At 45.0% G+C, this 19192-nt stretch overlaps 1 protein-coding gene across 4 annotated transcripts in view; it reads left to right on the plus strand.

The window, feature by feature from the left end:
- The first annotated feature begins 1552 nt into the window (after positions 1-1552).
- Positions 1553-19192, plus strand: part of Mbtps1 (membrane bound transcription factor peptidase, site 1) — a 43159-nt gene continuing 25519 nt past the window's right edge. For 3 of the 4 annotated variants that reach the window (XM_015496009.2, XM_048792571.1, XM_048792570.1), the window contains exons 1-9: positions 1553-2037; positions 2905-3162; positions 6268-6471; positions 8457-8567; positions 8994-9103; positions 10463-10579; positions 11420-11487; positions 14942-15044; positions 16746-16897. In XM_015496009.2, the coding sequence (XP_015351495.1) occupies positions 1869-2037; positions 2905-3162; positions 6268-6471; positions 8457-8567; positions 8994-9103; positions 10463-10579; positions 11420-11487; positions 14942-15044; positions 16746-16897 (1292 nt within the window). In that variant the 5' untranslated portion in view covers positions 1553-1868. The remainder of the gene's footprint in view (positions 2038-2904; positions 3163-6267; positions 6472-8456; positions 8568-8993; positions 9104-10462; positions 10580-11419; positions 11488-14941; positions 15045-16745; positions 16898-19192) is intronic. The other variant, XM_015496010.2, reaches the window with a different exon arrangement.

A 19192-nucleotide genomic window follows, 5' to 3' on the forward strand; every position in this document is an offset into this window, starting at 1 on the left:
ATGAGAACTCCTATCACCAGTGACTAACTTTATCTTCTTTGACCAGTAGTTTTTAATTCCTCTTCACATGTTGCATGACACTGTGTTCTTTGACACCCATGTGGGGAAGTATCAAGCGCAGACTGAAGGTCGGGTGAACTGCTGTAAGGCATGCTGGGATGGCTGCAGGTGCCTTCTGCTCCTTTTCTAGTCCTCTGTCTGGCCTTGGTCTGTCTTCTCTCTGCCCTTGTGGTTGGCCTTCCCTCCGCACCTGCTGAGGTGGACCTGACTGTTGTAGGTTTCCAGTGTCTTGGAGGAGCCTGTCCTGCCAGCCTTTGTCTCTAGGCTCAGTTCTAGAGATGGGCTTGCTTCTCAGGGTCGTGAAGGTCCTACTTGTTAAATCGAAAATTTCTTTAGCCCCTTCACCCCCTTGGTAGTTTCCCAGTGTGGAAGTGCATGTGGGCAACTGCAGAAACCCCAAACTCCCTGTTGCTCCAAAGCATTGAAGCAGCAGCACCAGTCACTGGGGGAAGTAGTCAGCAGCTGGCACTCCTCCCCGGAGGGGGGCCTCCCTGTCCTGCTGTTCCTGCAGCAGCACAAGGCGGTCTTGTCTCCTTTGTCTCCCCTGCCCCTGGCTGCCTGGCCCGTGTCTTGGGTGTGATCCTGCAGCTGACTTTGCTGGTGGTGCTGCTGCGGCCTGTCTCTGCTCTTGCTGCTTGGCATTGTGAAGAACGTGTGTTTTCAGAGGTTATGTGTCCGCAAGTAATTTAATTCTCAGATAACAGTTTTCTTTAGCAATAGTTTACCTCACTAACTGCCCTTTCATGTCATTTCCAGTAAAGAGGTAATCTGTTTTTACAACAGATTTACCAGGTTAAATTTCTTTTAAGTTTGAGACTTCTGGGAAAATAAATTAATGAGGATAAAACGTTTCTATGCTCTGTTCATAGAATTGGTAGGAAGTTTTTTGAAATCTGCATAATTTCAATGTGTTATTTCTTTTAAAAGGTGTTATGAGTGACTTGTATAGAAATTAGTTTTCTCTTAGATATTTATTATACAGCAGATAATAAGGATGATTATACTAAGTTTTTACCTGAAAAATTGGTGAAACTTGGGGAAGTGCTGTTTGGGGAGGTGCCATGGGGATGGAGAATTGGGAATGATAGGAAAATGCACAATCTGAAACAGGAGCAAGGTGAAGGGTCAGAAGAGAGGATCAGGGTTCTTTCTTCTCTCTGGCTGCCAGGATGTTCACAGACAGTGTGCTTCATATTCCTTGTGTTATTTTGTTATCCTTAATTTCTTCTACTTTTTTCATTTATTTTATACCTTTTTAAAAATTTTTAAAACTGCCTTAGAATCCTCCCATGCACATACAAAAACAGTGAGGGATAAGGAAATAAAAGTGAAATGCATTACCATGGTAGCATGGTTAATACAACCTCACATTTACTTTGTAAGTGTTGCCTCTTTTTGACCCTTAATATCTGAATTTTAAGTGTGACTACATCGCACCTGGCTGTGTCAGTGTGCTCCTAATATCTGTGTGTGCTGTTCTTTTGTCTCTCAGTTCTGCTTACTGTGATTACTTGCTTAATACCCTTGGACTTGGTTCTATGATGCAAATGGAGTGTAGGACTCAGTAGTCTCGGCTCTGAATGAGAGAAGCCTCACCTTCAAGATGGAGAAGAAGCGGAGAAAGAAATGAGAGCCTCTACGGGCAATACCATGGAAGGCCATGGACTTAACTTTTATTTACGCTGGACAAGACTGTAAGATGTCTCATCAGTAATGCTGCAGTTTTTAGCAGAAACAAGAATTCACTTCTAATCAAGGAAGAAAGAAGTGCAACTTGAATTTATAAGATTTGATGACCATATTCACTTATGACCATGAAGCTCATAAACATCTGGCTGCTTCTGCTGGTGATTTTGCTCTGTGGGAAGAGACATCTGGGTGACAGACTGGAAAAGAAGTCTTTGGAAAAGGCCTCCTGCCCTGGCTGTTCCCACCTGACTGTGAAGGTGGAGTTCTCCTCGACAGTTGTGGAATATGGTAAGGACCTTGTCTTAGTGTCCTCTTGTTAGTATTAGCTTTTCCCGGAGGAGCACAGCCTGTCTGCTTTTCTGCAGTAAATTTCAAGTGGGAGGAGTGCACAGCACTTGGGCAGTGCCTTACTTAGTTTTGTTTCCCAGCATACTTAGCTTGTGTGAGCAAGGAAACGGGCATCTGAATTCTTACCCACAGCTTGGTTCCTGGTGGGGGTTTTTGGAAGTGTTGAATGTTTGTTCTAAAGTTCAGGTGACCAGATATGAATAGCTGAGCAAATAGTCTCATATAATCCACTCCGGAATTTTGTTTTGTTTCAGTAAATCTCTGGATTCCTTTTTCCTGTTTGAAAAGCTACATTTCTTTACCATATTTTCTTTTCTTTTTTTTCCCCCCTGCAGTACTAGGGATTGAACCCGTGGGTGCTCTACCACTAAGCTACATCCCCAGGCCTCTTTAATTTTTAGTTTTGAGACAGGGTCTCGCTGAGTTGCTGAGGTTGACCTCAAACTTGCTGTCCATCCTGCCTAAGCCTCCTAGTAGCTGAGATTACAGGCATGGCTACCCTGTCCTGTCCTTTACTGTATTTTCAAACTTCTATAGATGCTTAGTTTTTTAAAAAGAATCCATAGGTATCTGGTTCTGAATGGTGTGTTATTGTGGTCAGGGGATTCATGTACATTGTTTTAACTCCAAACTCTGCACACTGCCATCCAAGGCATTTAAACCAGTCTTCTTGGTTTTTTTTTTATTTTTTTTATTGTGGACTTTTAAGATAACATCATTTTCTTTTGCTAGTTAAATTTCAGATTAGATACGATCTGTGTTTTATATACATAAGTTCTTATTTTTATTTTTGGTCATTGATTTCAGAATATATTGTGGCTTTCAATGGATACTTTACAGCCAAAGCTAGAAATTCGTTTATTTCAAGTGCTCTCAAGAGCAGTGAAGTAGACAACTGGAGAATTATACCTCGACACAATCCATCCAGTGACTACCCTAGTGACTTTGAGGTGATTCAGATAAAAGAGAAGCAGAAAGCGGGGCTGCTGACGCTCGAAGACCATCCACACATCAAACGGGTCACGCCGCAGCGCAGAGTCTTTCGCTCCCTGAAATACACTGAATGTGAGTACTGTGGCCTCAGTTCGAGGACTGCGAGTCTCTGCATCTAGTACACCTGTGGTCTAGTTCACCCGTCGTGAACGTCCCTGGGGCAGGCCTTGTTTTAAATCAGGGCACTGTTGATGTGGTGGGGAGAGGGGCTCACTGCAGGGCTTCACAGGTTCGCCTGGAGCCTCTGCTTGCTGAAGGGAAGACCTGGTCCTGGCTTCTCCTCTTCACCTGCAGCTTGTGTTCTTTCTGGGGCAGGTTTTGTTTCCTAGCCTCCTGTGCTCCTTTGGTGTGGGTGGCAGCTGCAGGCCTGAGAGTGGAAGGGGTCTGGCCTCCCTTTTGACTCTAGGCTTAGGCTTTCCTCCTTCCTGGGTTGGGCTGGTGAAGTCAGTTCATCCGCATGTTATAGATTACATATTTATTGCGTCATGTTTTCCAAAGCATATACATTACCAAAGAAAGGTTCCTGTTTATCAAAAACCAGGTGAGTACATTGCTAGTTCTGTTGTTTACTGTCATTTCATTCATTGGAAGGAAAAAGGAAAAACATGTTCTTTCTGCTTCATCCATCATGTGCTAGACCTGAGAGTCTCCAGGCATCTTTGGAAAAGTTAACTAATTTGTGTGGTGTGAGGAGCCAGTTCTGGAGTCAGCTGTAAAATTCTGGGATTTGGCTCCTTTAGAGCCTTTTCTCTTAGGCCAGATGTTTTATATTATTTTTATCCTTAAAAAGCAATAGCACCCTGAAATGATCCAGAAAGAGAAGAGCAAGACAAGGCTGGTATAGTTAGCCAGAATATATACATTGTCAGGCCATTTTGCTTGACTTGGTTTTTATTTGATTTCATTCTCTTAGAAGGTTTTAGGAGACATGGAGAGGCCTAATTTTAGCATAAGAACCCTAGACTGTCCTGCTCGGTTTCCTGGCTGTACCTTTTCAACAGCATTTGCCACCTATTGCTTTCTGACATGGTGGTTCTTGTGAGTTGACTAAGACCTTGAACAGTGAGCTCCTTTTTACCTTTAACCCTGATCTTTGCTCATCATTAAATTGAAGGTACTGCCTACCTCTCCAGATGCTCATGAAAATAGAATGAAATAATGCTTGTGAAGAGAGCTTTACAGGGTGTTCAGGGTGCTGCAAGAGCATCCAGTGGTCATTATTTCTTGGCCCTTACTGGAAGAAGGTTTTGCTTTATTTTGGACTGAAGGCTGTCTCACCCTGGATCCTGTATCCCATGGGCTTTACGGCAAAGCTCGCCTCTTCTCCACAAGGCAGTATTAAAGATACTGTAAAGGTATCTTTCTGCTCTTTGAAGATATCCCTGGTGTCCTCTTTGGCAGTTTCCTCTCTTTAAGTCAATAATTCCTAGTCCCTTCAACAGTTATGCATGTTACAGGTCTCACCTCTCCTTGCCACATTTTATTTTTCTTTGAATGCAGTTTTTCTGAAATGTTCTTAAAAGGTGAAGGCCAGAACTGAGAATAATACTTCAGGTATAATCAGTATGTTCAAGGTGAAGCAGAAGCCCACTCCCTTCTTCTAAATATCGTTCCTAATGGGTCTTTCTAGATTTATCCCTGCCTAACGTTGACTTAAGACCAGAGCCAACACCTGAGGTCAGTTCAGCCAGTTTCAACTGGACTGGACAAACAGTTTCTTTGTGAATTGACATGAGTATATATTTTCCAGGTGCCTGTACCTTCATGGATGAGGCTTGGTAAGGGTGGAAGAAAAGTGGAAATGATTGGCTTTAGAAACAGAACTCTCTGTGGTAGGGTAGATTTATTCTTTTTAAAATTGGCTTGAAATAATTTGTTCTTCATTATAACAAGGACTTTGAAAGGCAAAAGAAAAACTCTTGCAGTTTTCATCCCCCTGCCCCCTCCCCTTTTTTTTTAAATAAAGGGATTTACAAATAATAAAATCCATTCTTTTTTTAAAAAATATTTGTTTTAGTTGTAGATGGACACAATATCTTTATTTTTATGTGCTGCTGAGGATTGAATTCAGTGCTTCACACTTGTGAGGCAGGCGCTCTACCACTGAGCTACAGTCCCAGCCCTAAAATCCATTCTTTTTGGAGTACAGTTTAGCAAGTTTTGGCAAAAGTATACAGTTAGGTAGTTACCCACCATCAAAACTGAGTTACAGAATTGTTCCATCACCCTTAGAAATGCTCTTCTTCTCCCTCCTGGTAGTTCTGTTTTTTGAAAGGTAAGAATATTAAGAATATGGAGCCCTGCGGTGGCCACACCTGTGATCCCAGAGGCTCTGGAGGCTGAGGCAGGAGGATTGTGAATTCAAGGCTAACCTCAGCAACTTAGCGAGGTTCTGAGCAACTTAGTGAGGTTCTGAGCAACTTAGTGAGACCCTGTCTCAAAATAAAATATAAGAAAGGGCTGAGGATGTAGCTCAGTGGTTAAGCACTCCTGGGTTCAATCCCTAGTACTTCCCCCCCCCCCAAAAAAAAAATATATATATAAGTATGTGTGTGTATGGAGCAATATACAATTTTAAAAGATTCTATTGATGTTTGGCCACAGATATGTTCAGTGGGATAACATGGCTTTTTCCTGTCCCAAAAGTGCAGTACTGTATTAGTGGCCACTTTCTTCAGTACCCTCTCGGTTGTTTTCTGGTTCATTGAGAACAAGCTACTGATAAGTAATTGAGTTTCTCTTTAGTTTTATTGGCTTTATTTCTTTTCTTTTTTTTTTTTTTAATTTTTTTTTTAGTTGTAGGTGGACACAGTATCTTTATTTATTTTTCTGTGGTGCTGAGGATCAAACCCAGTGCTTCACACATGTGAGGCTGGTGCTCTACCACTGAGCTACAGTCCCAGCCTTGGCTTTATTTCTTAAGTAGTTATTTGATCAGTTCTTTGCTTTACTTTGATTAGAAAATTCCATGTCAAGAACCATTTGGGAATAATATGAATAATAGGGCAACTAAATCATGCTGTATAATTATAATTCCACTGAGGAAGTCCTAATGAAAGGGAGAGAATCCCACTTTAAACAGGATTTCAAAGTTCTTGCTGTGTGCAGAATGGCAGCTTTGCCTGACATGGTGTTTTTAGTACTCTGGGTTCTAATTGTTCTCTTCCTTGACTCCAGCTGACCCGATCGTGCCCTGTAATGAAACCCGATGGAGCCAGAAGTGGCAATCGTCGCGTCCCCTCGGAAGAGCCAGCCTCTCCCTGGGCTCTGGCTTCTGGCATGCCACAGGGAGGCATTCAAGTCGACGGCTTCTGAGAGCCATTCCACGCCAGGTTGCCCAGACGCTGCAGGCGGACGTGCTGTGGCAGATGGGATACACAGGTGCGTGTAAAGGTGGCACCAGGGGCCACCCTCGGGAGTCCCTGGTGCCACAGCTCTGCCCTTTGCACTTTTGTCCTTGCTGTTTATCAAGCTGGGTGTGGTGACTACCCCTGTCCTTAACTCCTGTTACAGTGGGCTTCCAAGTTAGAAGTCACAGGAGCTCATCGCTGTTTCTGAGATTAGAGGGGCAGATTATGGAGAGTTTCTTTCCTGTCAGCGTGAACGTGAACATGCACGGCCCTGCTCACAGCCAGGCTGGCTGACAGTCCAGGAAAGGGGTCTGACTTGGCAGAGAAAGAGTTCACGTTGAGAGGTAGTCCCTGGACATGAGTAGGTTCGTGAAAATGGGTTTCTTGCTTGAGTTAGGAAGACTAAGTGACTGACCGTCCCCCTTTCTAATCACTTATTTCAGAACAGAAAATGTTAAGGATCATATTTTATGGGGAGGAAAAAAAGTCACAACTAGTAAAGTTTTTCTTTTCCTTATTGACTGATCACAGCAGAACTTTCCTGTTTTAACTAATGCGGAATTTTTCCCTTACTTAGATGTGAGCCATGTCTTGCTCCGGGATACCACAGTTGGTTTGGGTGTCCTCCCACTTGTCTCCCAGACTTGGGGGGCTGCCTCTCCTGTGACTTCTGCAGCTTCCACCTCTTCCTGTGTGCATGGTCTTTAGGCTTAACATTTGGGAGACTAACCATTTCTTTCTTTTTTCTTTCTTTATATTTTAGTTGTTGGTGGGAAAAATACCTTTATTTTATTTTTATGTGGTGCTGAGGATCGAACCTAGTGCCTCATGTGTGCTAGGGGAGCTCTCTGTCACTGAGCCTCAGCCTCCTATTTTTTTTTTTCCTTAGGTACCAGGGATTGAACCCAGGGCACTTGACTATTGGGCCACATCCCAGCCCTATGTTGTGTTTTTTGTAAACACAGGGTCTCACTGAGTTGCTTAGCACCTCACTTTTGCTGAGGCTGGCTTTAAACTCACAATTCTCCTGCCTCAGCCTTCCGAGCCTCTGGGATTACAGGCATGTGCCACTGTGCCAGGCTCCAAGACTAACCATTTCTTAAAATGATTGTCTCCCCCTCCCCCCCAGTTTTATCTTTTTAGAGTGAGAACTCCCTCACAAAACAAATTCTATGATCGTCAGAAATCATTTTTTCTCCAAAACCAGGTGGTTTTCAGTTTTACGTGTATATTTTTTTAAAAGTGTTAGTGATTTTAATGGTTGTCTTAGTGTATTGGTTGTGCAACGTAGTATTGATAGGTAAAGAGCTCAGCAGATAGACATCACCTTCATTACATTATTAAGTAATATAGGTGTTTTTTTTTTTTAGATGTTTTCTAAGATTTGATGAAACAAGCCCATCTTGTGTTACATTAATGCAGATAGCTTTTGGCCAGTCTCTGAAATGGATTCATTATAGAAAAGTACCAGGAGCCAGCCCCCTCAGCTGTGATTAACCCTGTGTGGTGTTGCAGTCTGTTTCCACAGTGTGTTATTAGTGAGCAGTGTCGGGTGATTGCTGCCTCTCAGGCATGGAATATGGTTTTCCCCTCCCTGATGGCCACGCCACGCTTCTCCAGTGGGAGGGTGCTCTGCGGGGCTCAGAGGAGGTGTGGGGATGGTACCTGAAATAAATTACCAGGAGAAAATCCATCAGCAGTCCCATCCTGCAGCCTGAGGCATCCTCAGATGGAGCAGTGGTTCTGTTCCTGAGTGCTGGTGATTGTTGAGGGGTCCGGGGGAGTCCATGCCCAAATCTTGTTTCTTAGCAAGTGATGGCAGTTGTCCACCCCACTTTCCTTAGTCTTGGTTTAGCCAGTAGCCCTGGAGCATCGACCCAACCTGTGGCACTCGGGCTCTGGCCTCCTGTGACATTCCTTTTCCTGTGGCTTCTGGAGAAGAATGTATTTTGTAGACACAAATCTAAAAAGATGACTTCTCCAACTACGGTTGTGTATTTTTCTTTTTGGAACAAGGTGCTAATGTCAGAGTTGCTGTTTTTGACACTGGGCTGAGTGAGAAGCATCCCCACTTCAAGAATGTGAGGGAGAGAACCAACTGGACCAACGAGCGCACCCTGGATGATGGTAGGGCCTGGCCTGGGGGCGTGGCCACCTGTGGGCTTGGGGCTTCGCCCTGGCCCTCTGTTGATTAGTGTGATTTTTCATGTCCTAACCACTCCACAGTCCATGATAACAGTTGTTCAAGTTGTTATTGTACCTTTGTCATGACAGGAGCTACTCTGAAGATCTCAGAGGGTGTGGGACAACAGAAGCTGGGGAGAGGAGGGAGTAGTGCCTGGGAGGAGCAGCTCCTGACCAAGGAGACGGTGTGGACAGCCCCAGTGGCACTGGTGTGGTGGGCAGGCAGGTTTGGGTGGAGGGCAGTGGAGTGTAGAAAGCTCGCCGTGAGGCCTCTTGGAGGCCTGTGTGGAGTGGACGGTTTGGAATGCTGTGCTGGGGCGTGCGTTTCCAGCTGTGTCTTACGGGGCTTCCTTTCCCTTGTGTTCACAGGGTTGGGCCACGGCACATTTGTGGCAGGTGTGATCGCCAGTATGAGGGAATGCCAAGGCTTTGCTCCAGATGCAGAGCTTCATATTTTCAGGGTCTTTACCAACAATCAGGTAAGTGTTCAAGGACTCTTGACATGTCTAAGGAGTCAATATTGAAATGTAAAGTACGGCAATAGAGCTGGGGGTGGCTCAGTGAAAGAATGCTTGCCTAGCGTGTGTGAGGCCCTGGGGTCCACCCTCAGCACCACAGACAGACAGAACTGCAGAACACACACACCTGCTTTACAGCAGTGCATGCCAGCGATGCTGAGGCACGTGTAACAGTCTCACTGTTGATCCTTCTGCCTTTGTCCCATCACCCCCTTCACCACCTCCCTGGAACGCGAAGACCTTGTCCCCTAGGCCACCTGTCCAGTAGTTCCTTGGTTTCCCATTTCCTCTTCGCCCTCAGGTTTGTCTGAGGCCTCTGTGCCATCTGATAGAGTAAGTCCTTCCTGTATGTTTTCCTCCCTGACTGGGCTCCTACCCCTGGAGGGTGGGGACTGTGTTTCTGACCCCTGTATGCAGGCACCTCCCATTATGTCTGGTAATGTGAATGTGCAAGCTTTGTTCCCTGACTCTATTCATAGAAACTATTTATAAAAAAACTATTTATAGAAAACTATTTATAGAAAAGAGGGAGGCTGCTGGTGTTTACCTTAAAATTTTAATTCTTGTAGAGTTAATACATCCCTCAAAAATACTAAAAGGCAACATAGTGATGATCCCTGGACCCCATCCAGAGTGTTCTTAGCTCACTTTGCACATCTTCCATATGGTGGTGGTCTTCATTTCTTGTACCTCCTCTTAGGATTTCATTCATATATATATATATATGTAAATATGTAGCCTTACTTTTAAAAACTTGTTAAAAGCAATTCCTAATCATTTTACTATTTTTCTTCCCACTGTAAACTAAATTTTGTATTTTTAAAAAACAGTAAATGGTGATTCAGAAAGTCATTTATTTTATGTGAGAAAGTAGGAGGAACTGAACATCAGAGACATACTACAGTGAAATACCTGTTAGTGCTGCCATTTGTCCTTTTGTCTACTTAGGACTGAAGAATAGTAGATCAGTACACTGAACCATTCAGAAATGCTGAAGTACCATAGAATACATCCTTTTGTAAGCAGGCAGTTAGAAGCTTGGGGCCTTATCTAGCAAGATGTGCCATAGATAAGGAGTTGACCATGGCACCTACAGAGAGGCCACCTCCCCAACACAGCCTTTCTCCCTGGGCCCATCCCTGCGAACTTAGAATGTCTGGGTATATTTGTACTTGGTTATTTCTGATTTTAAGTTACTTAAAAGATATTAAGAAAAATACTTCATGCTTTAAAGAGGCTATATTTACCTTTAGGAAGAAACTGTCCTAGAACTTTGAGGCTTTTACGGAAACACTAAGGGGGCTGTTTCACTATAACTAGGTATCTTACACATCTTGGTTTCTGGACGCCTTCAACTATGCCATATTAAAGAAGATTGATGTGCTGAACCTTAGCATCGGGGGCCCTGACTTCATGGATCACCCCTTTGTTGACAAGGTTGGTTGAGTCAGTGCACAAGGACATGAGTTTGGATGATAGCTCCTGCATGTTTGTGTCTCTAGCTATATCATGTCTAGTGTGCTAGTGGCTTTTCATCCGGGTGGGACAGCTTTGTGAGAACAGATGGCCAATGACATGTACTTTGATGTACTAGAGTGCCATAAACCCATTGAGGGAGAGACTTCAGAAGTAGGTATTTGTAAGGGGAACTTGTTGGTTCTTCTGATCTAAACCTACACTCTGAGTTTTCCTGAAAATGGCCAGCAAGCCAGTGTCTGCTCTGGGCAGTGCACAGACCTAATGTTCTGGGCGCTGTCCTCCCTTAGACTCACTGGTCCCAGATGTACTGGCCTCTGGAATGGCCAGTGCTGCATTGGAGGAGGCTTCCTTCTTTTTTAGGACTATTTATAGGGTTTGGGGGGGACAGTTGCATATTAGTTGTTTAAAGTGCTGTGTTTCGGGGCTAAGGTTGTGGCTCAGTGGTAGAGTGAGTGTTCACCTGGCATACATGAGGCACTGGGTTCGATCCCCAGCACCACATATAAAAAATTTTAAAAATAAAAAGGTATTGTGTCCACCTACAACTAAAAAGTAAATGTTTTTTTTTTTTTTAGTTTTTTTTTTTTTTTTTTTTAATATTTATTTCTCGTTTATCGGCGGACACAACATCTTTGTTTGTATGTGGTGCTGAGGATTGAACCTGGGCCGCACGCATGCCAGGCGAGCGCACTACCGCTTGAGCCACATCCCCAGCCCGAAAAATAAATGTTTTTAAAAAATAGCATAAAGTGCTGGGTTTCATTTGTTTCATTAAGTGAATACTTGCTCACCTCTTAGGTGTGGGAATTGACAGCTAATAATGTGATCATGGTGTCTGCCATCGGCAATGATGGGCCCCTTTATGGGTAAGTAGTCTCCACAAGGGTGATGTTGACAAGGTTGGTTGAATCAGTGGGTGTTGAGTCAGTGGGCTGGGTGTTTTTCCTGAAATAACTAAAAATTGTCAGTAGATTTGTGTATCTGTGTATACTTATTTTTTATCTCTCCAAAACTTTGTATTATGAATGTTTTACTGAAAAAAAGAAAAAAAACCCAGAATATATAATGAACCCCCACATTCTCACCAGTTACTGCAGCTGTCAGTCGTCTTGTTTGATTTTTTTAAACTTTGCTGTAAATAAAAACCCTAAGTTTTTATTCTGTTCTTCTTTTCTTTCTTCCTTCTAAATACCAAGTAAGAAAGAAAATTCATAGTTGCTGGGCGTTTATTGACACCCACTGTGTACAAAATCCAGGGACCAAGAAGGAAGTAGACAGGTGCCTGCCTTTCCAGGAAAAGTCAGGTGCGAACATGGCTCGAGGGAGAAGTCCAGGGCTAGGTGGGGACAGACAGCTTGGGAATTGAGGAAAGGGTCATTTGGTTGGGAGAAGAGCAATGGACAAAATGCTTGTTAGGCATTCAAGAAGCATGAGGTGCTAGATTTTCACTGAAACATCCCCAGCAGGTTCTTGTCTGATTCAGATTCTCAATTTTCTTCCTACCTGTGGCTCTGATTTTTATTCTGCAGATTAAAGTATATAAATAGTTTCTTATACTGTAAAGCTACTGCAGTCAAACACTTGTCACCCTCCTCTATTGAGGTCCCAGGATGGGTGCAGTTTGGTATTACGGCAAAGGATTTGAGGTAGCCACAGAGATAAGAGAAAAATCACAGAGAGGAACAGAAAAATAGCTGTACCATGTGCCGCGGCACAGTGGAGGGTAGACTTAATGTTTGCGCCCACCCCTGTGTGCACGTTCTTCTGCTGTGACACACTGCATCTGGCTGGCCACATCCTCGGAGTTCCTGCTGAGGGACAGCAGGTGGCCTGGAGAGCCAGTGCCAGGGATGATATGAGGCTGCTCGGGGTGAAGCTGAAGTTTGTGTGGGTCAGAGACATGAATGTGGGAAGTCATAGGGTTTCAGCTTGGTTCAGCAAGTGACCCTGTCCCCTTGTAAGAGGTCCTAGGTCTGGATTTTCTGTGGCATCACTAATGCATATTGTGATTAATAAATATAAGTGAAATTACAAGTGACATTAATAAATATAAGTCACAGTTAGAGGTACAGTGATATACCCTCACTGTCTCACTGTACCTCTAACGGTGACCAACACTGTTGAGGCATGTCAGATGCTGAGTTTTCTTTCTTCCCCTTCATATGGTTCTCTGGTTGCCACTTCTCTTATTCCCGATGTCTCCACTAAATGGTTCAGAGATAGCCGGTTGTCAATTTTCTGTCCTCTCTTCCTGCCACTATCTCCTCCCACCCAACAGCAGATAGGAGTGGAGCCAGACAGGCGCAACCTGCCTTGTGAGAGCTGAGGACCTTCCCTTCTCTGGCCTCAGCACCTTGCCTGTTGTGGGGGTGCAATACTGATTGCACAGTGGTTGTGGGATGAAGCTGGACTACAGTGTTCCAAGTGGCTGTTGATGGTCTACTTCTACTGTCCAAACAGTTTTCTTTTTTTGTTCGCCCACCTTGCGGAGAAGCTGCCTGTTTGCTCTCTTGGTTTCATGCCATGGAGCAGCCAGGAATGCAGCCTCCTCTATTCCACCACTTTCTGTTGTATGTCTGCCAGTTTTCTATTCAGAATCCACAGTGGCTCATTGTTACCTAATAGATCAAGTGAACATTTTACTTCTGCTATTCAAGATCCTCTAGAGTCTAGCAGGAATTTGCAAATTTTTCCTGCCTTCGGTGGGCAATTGCACTCCAGAGCTTCTAAGCAGAGAGTTGTGATTTTGAGTATAGTAGAGAAGACAGACCTCAAGAGGAAGACCTTTGAGGGTCTCCAAATCATTTGTGTGGACACAGTGCCACCTACAGACCTGGCATATCTGTATGTCTGTACTGTCTTTTGCAGTGATAGCAAATGGCATGTGATTGGTCCCTGCAGCCAGCTGGTTGTGGTTACAGTTGACCGCCTGGACATTAGAGGACTGCTCCCAGCACTGGTCAAGACAGAAGCATGTACCTGTCAGTACCTTTTGAAATGAGGCGTGCATTCGAGAGCCCCTCTTGCTGGAATCTCTTGAGTCCTGTACCCACAACCCTTCTTTGAGCCTCTGAGGCTGTGGTACCCCTTTTTAGTATCAACGGTGATTTCTTTATTTGTCACCCTGTTTTTTCTTGACACCTTCCCTTATTTCTTAAGGATTAAAAGCACAGCGAGTATTAGAATGATTGACAAGTCGAGGAAGGATGGGAAGGAAGGTGGCATTCTTTCATCAACTTCAGTGGGAGGATTGTTGGTGACCTGTGTACTAGCCTCTATTCTTGAACTCATGGAAATTCGCAAACCATTTTGGTTCTTCTGATTAACTACCTGGTAGCATATTGGTGGCCAGTGAGCTGAGAAGGTAGAGTCAGAGTTTGTTGGATGTGATTTGAAGTCATTGCTTAAAAGCATACACTTCTAGAATCTTGCTGTTACTGTCTTTTTTAAAAAACCTTTATTTATTTTTATGTGGTGCTAAGGATTGAACCCAATGCCTCACGTGGGCTTGGCAAGCACTCTATCACTGAGTTACAACCTTGGCCCTAATAATGTCTCTTAAGCTTCTTGAAATCAGTTGTAATTATTGAGTTGTCAGAGTTTGGTAGTGAAGCTATGATATAAAAAGGTTAGAAATACAATTTTATAACTGATTGTTATATGCTTTCAAATCAGCTGCATCTTGACTTCAAATGTTTTTATTATTGTTCATTTTGTGATAGCTTCTTTGCAGGTATAGTGCACTTGAGGTACTGAGGAGAATGACGTGGGCTTTCCTCTATATTCTTTCTCCTGTGGAGGCCAAGGTTGCAGAGAAATGGTGGTCCCCACATTCTCTGTGAGGGTACAGATACTTGCAGAAGGTCCATTGAAAGCTTTCGCTTCTAACTGGTGATGCATATGTGCTGATCTGGTGGCTTCCCAGATAACATCTCATCTAGTCGAGGAGGCAGGATGACTGTGAATGGAACGATTCAAGTAACGAGAGAACACTTAACCGGTGGTGAATTGTGACATGTCAACTCCTGGGAAGTTCAGGAGAAGTGAGGGAGTGAGTTTGGAGCTGGGCCCACCTACGGGTGGAAAGGTGGCAGGACAGAGAGGGCAGACATGTTTGACCACAACACACAGGTGGCAGAAAACATGACATTTCCCAGGACACAGGGTGACTATGAGGAGCAGTGGTATGTTGAAGCTACACATTTTTGTCACAGAAGAACCTAATAGAATCTTAAATTTTTCTGAAAGCATTTGCCCTTATTTGAATTGTTCATTTAAAAGTATTTCTCTCCCCCCGTTTTTATGTGTGTCTCAATTTAGCACTCTGAATAACCCTGCTGATCAGATGGATGTGATTGGAGTGGGTGGCATTGACTTTGAAGATAACATCGCCCGCTTTTCTTCCAGGGGAATGACCACCTGGGTATGCTTTTCTATTAGTCTAATGTGGCCCAAGGAGCCTTAGGTCTGAATGCTTTGTGGGTGCACAGGTAGAGAGCAGCTTGTGAGGCAGATCTTCAGATCCGCAAATCCAGCAGCCAGGGCTGTTGGGGTGGGCGCTTCATGAGGACAAGAGACCTGGCCCCTCTGGCGCCTACCACCTCAGTTTGACAAGTCCTGAGCTGCCGCAAAGTCCAGGGACGGTTTCCGAGTGGTATTCCCCAGTTCCTCTTCTTTTTAACTTACTTTCAAGTAGCTCACTTTTAGGTGAGTTGGATTCATGCCTGCTTATTCTGACTAGTAGGAAGGAAAGCAGTTCTCCTTAGGACGAGGTGAGAAGATTTTTTTTTTAGGCCTTAAGAAGTCGAAGCTAGTAGCAGCTTAATAGCAACTTTGCTAATAAAATAATTATGAAATAGTTATGTTTGTATACAAAACCAAAGTGGCTCCAGCAGGTTAATAGCTCAGCTGTGTGGGGTTTGACTCTGCAGCTGACCGAGCCTCCTTCACCTGGAGTGGCACTCGGGCTTTAGCCTTGCAGTGCCTGGGCAGCATCTCCCCCGAATGTTCTTTGGGGACAGGCCATCTCTTGGTGTCCTCACTTGACATGTGCTGTGCTGGAGGTCTCAGATAAGGCCCTGGGGGGACTCACCATTTGCTGGGAACGCTTGTCCCCACCAGCAGCTCCATGTAGGACAGCCCTCCACTTGAGCCTTCATGCCTGGACAGTGCCAACACACTGGTACCCCTTTCTTCTGGTGCCCCGCCACAGGCACTTGATGCCTCCCCCTCGAGTGGCCCATTGACTTGGCACTGCCCTCTGGTGGATCCCACTTTGAAGGTCAGATGGTGCTGTGCTGTGTGCGTCCTCACCTGTGTGTCTTGGTACGTCCTGTGTGTGGTCAGAGGCCAGCAACAGTCACCTGCCGGCCTCAGCCCAACCCTGTTTTCCCTGAGCTGTGATGTGCTATTACAGCCTTGGCCTTTGCAAGAGGCTTGCTTTTCATTGGCCTTTGAGAAATATTCCTGAGTTCTCTCTGAGCTATGGCGGTTGACGTCACCCAGTGCCCCTTGCCAGTGGACTGCTCCTTACAGTGGACTGCAGGCAGGTTTCCATTTCAGAGTACAGACTCGCCAACAGAGTGCACAGTCCTGTTGTGCTCCGACTTTGCCCCAGTTTTCATGAAGCTTAAGAGTACTTCCTTAAACTCTTATTTAGGTCAGTCACCCAGTATCTTGATCATCCTAAATGCGTTCTTATTCCCTTTGGAAATATCTAGTCGTAACTCTACTTTTTTCCTTCTGCAAAAGTGTTTTTTTTTTTTTCCCCTAACTTTTAATTTTAATTTTGTCATTCTAACAACTTTCTAATTTTTAATTTATCTAGAGATAAAGCAACTTCCAGTTTCTAGTTTTAGCAATAAATCAGTGCCTAGCTTCTGGTCCTGCATCTTATCAAAACTAAAGTTTTTATTTTTTTAAATTATTTTGGCCTTGATGGCCTACTGGTTGTTGTAAAACATACTAACAAATACTTTATTTTCTACATTACCACCCCAAGCCAGTACCTCCCTCAGGTGGCACTGTTGAGTCCCCGTTTTCTGTTCTGATTTTACTTGCCATCGCCCTACTCGCCTGATTGCCAGCTTGGGTGGTGCAGAAACCAAGCTCCTCTTGTTTGTAGGAACTGCCAGGAGGCTACGGTCGTGTGAAACCTGACGTTGTCACCTATGGTGCTGGAGTGCGGGGTTCCGGTGTGAAAGGGGGGTGCCGGGCCCTCTCAGGGACCAGCGTGGCCTCTCCAGTGGTGGCAGGTGCTGTCACCTTATTAGTGAGGTGAGTATTGGAGAGCATAGGCAAGAGCGTCTTCCTCGGGATTGGTACACAGGTGGCATAGTGGATGCGAGGCTTGTGCCTGACTGGGTCTGAGGTCTCCGTTCCTTCCTCTCTGTACGGGAGATGGTTGCCTCCTATCAGGACTTGGTGATGTCTGTGCCCGTGCAGTGTAAGCTGGGGGAAGGTGCTGGAGGGTGAGTGGCTCTTCCCTCTAATGAGCATGATTTTAATGCTTTTGTGCCCCGCTAGGCAGGGAATCAAATCAGCTCCTTTCCTGCTTGCCTCTGCGTCCTAGGGGATGTGCCTTCAAAGAGTTAAATACATCTTACCATGTGTCTTTAAGGCATTCAGAATGATATGATGGGACACATACAGAGGTAAAGAGTTTCTCTAGGGAGGCATTTTCCCACATCCATCTTGTATAGTACTTTTTGTGTGTGAATTCCCTTTTAACATGCTCTTAGCGAGTCGTTGTCGGCCAGCCAGGGGCTGGTGTCAGCCCTGCTTTGTGAGAGGTGGGTGTTTATGCTGCTAGGCCCCCGACTCTGAGGAAGCTCAGTCATGCATCCTCACTTTGCAGAGGACGACAGTGGATGGAGCTCTCGAGCACAGGCATCCAGAGTCAGGAGCACGCACTCTCTGCCTTTCAGTCAGCACCTTGTTCTCCAGGTCATAAAAAGATGCCTTTGGCGTTAGCCTTCATTTTGTCATTGTACATTCCCTCAAAAAATTCTTAGTTTTTCTGTCTAACTGAAGTCTTAGTGAGGTACTGTGTCAGCAAAGAAAACTCGACATATTTGAAATTTCTGTTCATTTAAAAATTAAAACAGGTAAATGATAGTAAGTGCTTTCATACTTAAAATTATCTTTAGCTGGGTGTGGTGGTGCACACGTGTAATCCCAGTGACTTGGGAGGCTGAGGCAGAAGGATCACGAGTTCAAAACCAGCCTCAGCAATTTAGTGAGGCCCTAAGCAACTTAGCAAGACTCTTACTCAAAATAAAAAATGAAAAGGACTGAGGATGTGGCTCAGTGGTTAAGTGCCCTGAGTGTTGTTTAATCCCTGGTATTTAAAAAAAAAAAAAAAACCTTGAAAAGTAAGGGAATTGCATGTTGATTTTGGCATCTAATGCTGCGGATTATTTTGTCCAGCATTGTAATTCATTGTAGTTCTTGACAAAGGTAGGTATCTGCCTCTTGCCTTTGTCCTCCCTTGCAGGTCAGAGCCAGATTCTTGAAGATGTTGACATTGGCTAGAGTAATCTTTGGGAATATCCCTGTCCTTGCTAGAAAAGTTGTCATTTTCTTCCAGGTGTGCCCTGCCCCATAGAACGCAGAGGGAAACAAGGGGGTGGGCTGGGGCTCACCCGCTCACTCATACTGTAGTGTCTGCTGAGTGGAGGGGCTTCAGCAAGCGCTCCTGTTTGTTGTCCTGTGGGGTCGGGAGGCAGGAAACCTGGCCCAGCTCTGCCCCTCCCCGTGGGCTTAGCAGGAAGCGAGGGCCACAGCTGCAGTGGGGAGCCCTCCATCACTCTGCAGGGTTCCAGCTTGAAGGAGACCTGCGACTCTTCTCACCTGGAGCAGGTAAAAGTGCCACAGTGAGGGCTCAGAAATAGCTCGTGGTAGTGGCCATGCCGCAGGAAAGTGCAGCCTCACCCTTGGTTTAGCTTTATGGCAGGAAAAGGAGAAGGAGGAGGACTGGCTTGTACTGTGAATATCCTTTTATTCTGTCATTAAGAACTAATCCTACAGGATTTTCACACTTCTCCTGTCAGGTTTCCCACTTAGAAAACCTGCCCAGACTCCAATGCAACCACCAACATGTAAAAATATTTGAGGGACTTAGAAGAGATGGTTTCGTTTGTGCCCACTGATGTTTTCCCCCTCAGTGTGGGGATTGAATTTTACCTATATATAGCACCTAGATGCACAAACTGAACGCCTCAGTGCAAGAGTTGGCTGGGCTCCTCGCCAGGCAGAGCAGGGCTGAAGTTGCTCAGATGCATCCTGAGTGAAAGCTGAAGGGCCTGAGGTCTGCGTGTTCTGCATAACCTTATGCACCGGATGATCATCCTACACGGGCCTCCAGATCTGCAAACAGGAAGGCCAGGGTCAGCCATGGAGGTGGTGGTCTTCACTCAGCCCACGCCTCCTGCCCGTCCTTGTGTTGCAGGGCCTCCAACATCCACCTGTGTGCCTTTTTTCCTTCCAGCCAGCTGAGGTCTCAGGGTGTCTTCTCCCTGGGCCAGCAGACCTCCCTTCCCCTGAGAGCCAGTACCTTTTTGATATTCTTGC

The sequence above is a fragment of the Marmota marmota genome, unplaced genomic scaffold (assembly GCF_001458135.2).
Source record: "Marmota marmota marmota unplaced genomic scaffold, marMar, whole genome shotgun sequence".
NCBI classification, from domain to species: Eukaryota; Metazoa; Chordata; class Mammalia; order Rodentia; family Sciuridae; genus Marmota; species Marmota marmota.